Source organism: Vombatus ursinus, unplaced genomic scaffold, assembly GCF_900497805.2.
Source record: "Vombatus ursinus unplaced genomic scaffold, bare-nosed wombat genome assembly UNPS02011431.1, whole genome shotgun sequence".
In the NCBI taxonomy this organism is placed as follows: Eukaryota; Metazoa; Chordata; class Mammalia; order Diprotodontia; family Vombatidae; genus Vombatus; species Vombatus ursinus.
The window spans coordinates 244,785-250,452 of NW_020951209.1; the positions used below are offsets into that span (position 1 = coordinate 244,785).

Consider the following 5,668-nt stretch of genomic DNA (forward strand, 5'->3'; position numbering starts at 1 on the left):
CACACACACACACACACACACACACACACACACACACACACACACACGCAGATTCCTTTACAGAGGCTTGTACTTGAAGCCTTTCTACCTTGGGAGGGCTTGTCAGAGTTTTCACCTTGTTAGCAAAATCTTCAAATCCCTTAGTTCACATCCATCTCATCAGACCAGTTCATTGATGGAGGTTGATCTTCTAGACCAGTGACATTTACCAAGCGTATTTGTTACGTCTTCTATAGCGATGCTGCAGACCTGTCTTCTACCTCACAGCTCCTCTAATGCATTAACTATTGCTGTTCCTCCATCCTACCCCTTTCTCCTTCACCCCAGAACTCTCCATCTTTCTGATCTATTACTTTCTTGCTTTTGGATATTACAACAGATGAAGCTGCCTGAAATTCTGTTACACAAAGCACTGCCTACTCCATTCATCCTGTATATTTTTTGAGTATGAGGTATTACACATTTGGGATAATTTCTTTTTTATAAAAGAAATAATCTTGTGGACTACCAAAGGTATAAATTAAAAACCCAGACTGAAACAAAAAGCTACTCTCCATGTTCCCCATGCCTCGTCCATGAGATTTTCTCTAGAAACTCTCTTGCCACACAAGAGCAGAATGTTACAGTAGGAGGAGCCAGGGTTTTGAAGTTGAAGATCTCAGTTCAAAACTCCTGGCTCTGCTACTTCCATCCCTGAAAAATCTCTAAGGCCCTTCTCATCTCTAAATTTATGAGGCTAAAGTCCATCATTCCTTCACTAATTGCCCCTGCATTGGGTTTTTAATGAATCTCCAGAGGGTCAGGCTGGCACACTGGAAAGGGAAGGGAATAAGCATTTCTATTTCAGTAACCTATTATGTGCCAGGTACTGTGCTAAGTACTTTGACAAATATTCTCTTATTTGATCATTTGAAAGAGCAATTCAGTCAGATCTGAGTTCAAATTCCACTTGTATGACCTTCTTATTTCCTCACCTGTAAAATGTGAGATGTATACTAGATGTCCTTGAAGGTTCCTTTTAACTCTAAATTTATGATACTATGATACTCTCTAGGAGAGGAAACATTCCCCTGATAAGATGAGTCTCAGCATTCTCCTCGATGACTTAGCCATGAGCCACTGAAATCTCTTTTCTAACCTGTAGATGGCAGCATAGTTCTACACAATATCTGTGATAGGGGCGAGGTAGGCAGAATGTATGGTGTAATGACTGGTAAAGAAAGATCACAAGCTTTTTCTTCCTGTATTCCGGGACCTATGGGGCATGGGTACTAAAGCGGTGGATTGGGGAGAGAAAGAAAAAATGTGCTTTGGGTTTTTTCATCCACTCTAATGATCACTTAAGAAGTCATTCATGGTTGTGTCTGCCTAAGGCTGTTCCAATTCATTGCTGGCTAAATAAACTGAAAAATACTATGCTGCTGTTATTTCAATCAGTCTATCAATACAAATTGCACAAACTACCGCTGGTGGAATCCATTGCTTAATGGTTGTCCTGCTGCAACTGGCAAATATGATCAACTTGACTTGAGTCTTTGACCCAGTACACATTCTTAGGAAAGCACCGTTGTTAAAATCATCAGGAAACCTCCAGGAAGTGTCTAGATATTTGTTGTACCAACCTGGATGCTGTGTGAAGAGAGTTTTTCCCTTGAGTAAATAAGAACACTTACTTTTCCATAAGAGTTCTTCAGAGATTTCCTGGGAGAACCAATTTAGCACCTCCTTAATTAGCTACTGGAAACAAAAGGTACTTCATTGATTCATTCATTCAGTTTCATTGCAGCATAACATCACCTGTAGCCGGAAAGTGTAAGAAATTTGGTTGTGCCATTTGCTTTCACATTATGGTGCAAGGTATTACAAGCTTGGGATAATTTCTTTTCCATAAAAGAAATAATTTAATTTAATTTAAAGCCCAGGCTTTGAAGCAAAAAGCCATTCTCCCCATACCTCTCCCATGAGACTTTCTCTAGAAACTCTCTTGCCACATAAAAGCAAAATGGTGCAGGGGAAGGAGTCATTGTTTTGAAGTTTTCCCTCTGCCACTTTGAAGTTTTGGGATTTTGGCTGTGTCACTTCCATCCCGTGTCAGTATCTTAACATCTCTAGGGTTGAATCTGAATATTGACTACTAATCCTTACTGATTTCCCCCGGTAGGAACTCTAGGTCCTGTGACTCTGGATGAATGGGGGGATATTGATAATAACGTGACTCTTCTGTACACGTCAGCAGATACTAATGAGGTATGTTGGCCTCCAAGAACTGGATAAGGAGGGATGACTAGAATAGCAAGAATATGGTGGGAATGTGGCCTAGCAGATAGAGTGCTGGACTCAGGGTCAGCAGGAACTGGGTTTGAACCTCAGACACTTGCTAGCTGGGTGACCATGGGCAAGCTATTCAACATTTTTTAGTTTAGTTATATGTGAAATTATAACCTTGTTACATGCATCAAAAAGGTAGTAAAGTGGGCCTTAAATAGTTACAAAACTGCTTGTCTGTGTCCCCTCCTGAACTTCCTTCTCTGTTGTATTTAGTGTTTAATTGTTGTTCTTTTTGTTTTCCATCACTCTCAATATCTATCAACTCCCAGCCCACCCAGTCTCCCAAATTGTAACCAATAATTAATAATCAAGGAAGCAAGTCTACATTTTGGCCCTGTCTAAAATTACATGCCTCCTTCAGCATCTTTAGTTCATTGCCTCTCTCATAAGAGATGGGAAACAGACAGAGGTATGCTGCAGCCATCTCGTATTGGTCAGAGAGCCAATTGTTTAATTTTCAGTGTGAGTTAGAAATCTGCAAATACTATAAATCAGGGCTTGATTTATAGTCATTTTCATTGTCTAGACTTAAGAAGATGATGAAGAAAATGCAGATTAAATTTAAAAGTATGTTCTGTGTACATTTTTCTTTGAGAGTCAGTAGTTAAACATTTACCACCACACTCTTAGATACATACTTAATCTTCATCAGTCTTCCAGAATTGCTATTGGTCATTGCATTAATCAGAACTCTGAAATGTTCCCAAATAGTTTTTCTTTATATGATTGTGGTAATCATGTAAATTGTTCCCCTGGATCTACTGGTTTCACTGCATTAGTTCATATATGCTTCATAAAGGTCTAACAAAATGCATCTTTCTTTTTACTGGCTTTCTTTTCATTAACTACCACAGTACAAAGTTCTTTTGTACTACGACACCCATCTAAATAAGACCATGTGGCATGAGAACAGCCCCCATCTCATTTGGAAGAATCAAAAACTTCCCTATGATGAGCTAGGAAAAGGTAAGCAAGGCATCTTTGATGCATTTTCACCTCTTAAAGTAGTTTCTGATAGAAAAGAGTAGATCCTATTGTTTAATGTGGCCTGTGTTTCTAGGGTTTTAATCTTAATCATATTATCTTAAATATTAGATTTACCAATATGCTTATGTAGGTGGAATATGGCTAGAGACAAAATAACTTCCTTCCATTTCACTTTCAAACACCTTAACCAGTGTTTTGTCTGAAAATCTGCTTGGGAACGACATTGAACCTGTACCAGATAGCCTTTCTTAGTCTCTGATTCTCTGGTCTAGAACCTTATCTAAAAGCCCATAAATTTAGGGGGAAGGGATACTAAGGAATTACTTGTATTGGCATTGGGAGTTTCCAACCTGGTCATATACAAGCTGATGAAACCTGGCTTACAAGGTATAGAAGAAAGTGAGATTAATTTTAGCATGGTTCCTATAGGATTAAACACCAAGTAATAGATGGCCTGCCTACAAAACACTTTAGAAAATTCTCAACAAATTAATTCCAGGAGAATATTCTCAGGCAAACACTGCTTGTGAATAAAATGTTGACATCTGTTACCTCACTTTGGATTGTGATTATGCTACTGTTCGGGAATAAGACATACCTTTTTACATGTGATCTTAGAAATCTTAGACTCTCCCTACAGATTTCTCCTCAGGTTTAGCATTCCTACTTCCTTTATTAACTTATCTGGCTGCCATGTTGAGCTATTGATTTATATTGAGCTAAGATAGCCAGACTTTTTCCAGACTACCTTCTGTTTACCAAACCTTCCCTGTCTTGTGAAGACGGTTGTTGAAGCCAAATGCAGGACTTCAAATTTGTCCCTATTAAATTTCATCTTATTAGATTTGGCCCATCATTCTGGCCTACTGAGATATTGCTGGATTCTGATTCTCTCAAGCAATGTGTTAGCTATCCCATCTAGTTTCATGCATGTAGTCTGCAATTTCAATAAGCATGTCATCAGTACCTTCAGTTAAGTTATTCATGAAAAATATTAAGCAGCACAGGACCAAGGGCAGATCCATGAAGCACTCCAGCAGAGACTTTCCTGAATCATTCTATCAACCTAATAACAATAATCTTTAGGTATGGTCATTAAACCAATTCTGAATCCTTATAACCATATTATCATCTAGCCCAGGAGCCCACAAAACCAAGCTCCTGAGTGCTTCCTGAATCAGATTTGAATGTAATTGGGAAATGTTTAATCAATAAATAAAAATACAATACAACTTAGATAATGTTAATTTGTGGTTTTCTAAGTCAATATGCAGCTTACAGGGATCTGTTGCAATTTGAGTTTGACATCACTGATCTAACCCATCTATCTCCATTCTTCCTATAGCATGACTTCTCCCCTTACCGGATTGCCTTCCTTTTTAGACTTACTCCAGGTAGTCGATATCTTTGAGAAACCACAGAAAAATTATTTTTCTAAGCTGTCCTATACCACTACTTACTTTTTGAAAGATCATTCCCATAGTTTTCCTTCTTCCTAGTCTAGCATTGCCTTGAGATAGTGATTTTCTATCTATTGGGGCAGCTATATGGCACAGTGGATAGAATTCTGGGCCTGGAATCAGGAAAACTGAGTTCAAATTCAGCCTCAGACACTTACCAGCTGTGCAACCCCAGGCAAGTCACCTAATCTCTGTTTGTCTCCGTTTCCTCATCTGTAAAATGAGGATAATAATAGGGTTGTTGTGAGGATCAAATGAGATAATAATTGTAAAGTGTTTAGCACACTTGGCACATAGTAAGAGCTATATAAATGTTAGTTGTTTTTTTTTTCTGGTACAGAAAATTTCTATCATCAAAATTGTGTGCATGCTGAAAAAAAAATTTTAATGCCACATGGCTCTGCATGCCCTCATTTAGGAATATTCAGCAAAATTTTTGATAAGGAGAAGAGATACATAGTGCAGAGGTGGCTGCATCATCCTTTCCCCTTCTTTCCCCTACCTCTCCCACATCCAACGCAGTAGTCTAATGATACAGTTTCTTCTAAGGGTAGGGAGAAGAGTACATATAGAAGCCAAAGAACCAAAATTCAGGAAAACGTTTGGAGAAAAACCAAGACTCTTGCTTCCCTTCTAAGTAACTTTTGAAAACTGTGATTTTTAAAATAAATGCTTTTAAAGGCTTCTTCACAATGATTTTTAGTAATGCATTATTCTTTGTCTCTACTATCATAGATCCTGAAGTCCTGATGATTGCTGCCTTTGCACTTGCAGGAGTCATTATATTGGCACTACTCATTGCTCTGCTGGTGTTCAGGTACCACCTTTCCTGTCTGGGGGCAGGACACACACACACACACACACACACACACACACACACACACACACACACA

At 38.6% G+C, this 5,668-nt stretch overlaps 1 protein-coding gene across 2 annotated transcripts in view; it reads left to right on the top strand.

Annotated features, from left to right (window-relative positions):
- GUCY2C (guanylate cyclase 2C) overlaps nt 1-5,668 on the top strand; it is a 103,558-nt gene that overhangs the window by 44,066 nt on the left and 53,824 nt on the right. For both annotated transcript variants that reach the window (XM_027856420.1, XM_027856421.1), the window contains 3 exons: nt 2,162-2,247; nt 3,183-3,294; nt 5,511-5,592. In XM_027856420.1, coding sequence (XP_027712221.1) covers nt 2,162-2,247; nt 3,183-3,294; nt 5,511-5,592 — 280 coding nt within the window. The remainder of the gene's footprint in view (nt 1-2,161; nt 2,248-3,182; nt 3,295-5,510; nt 5,593-5,668) is intronic.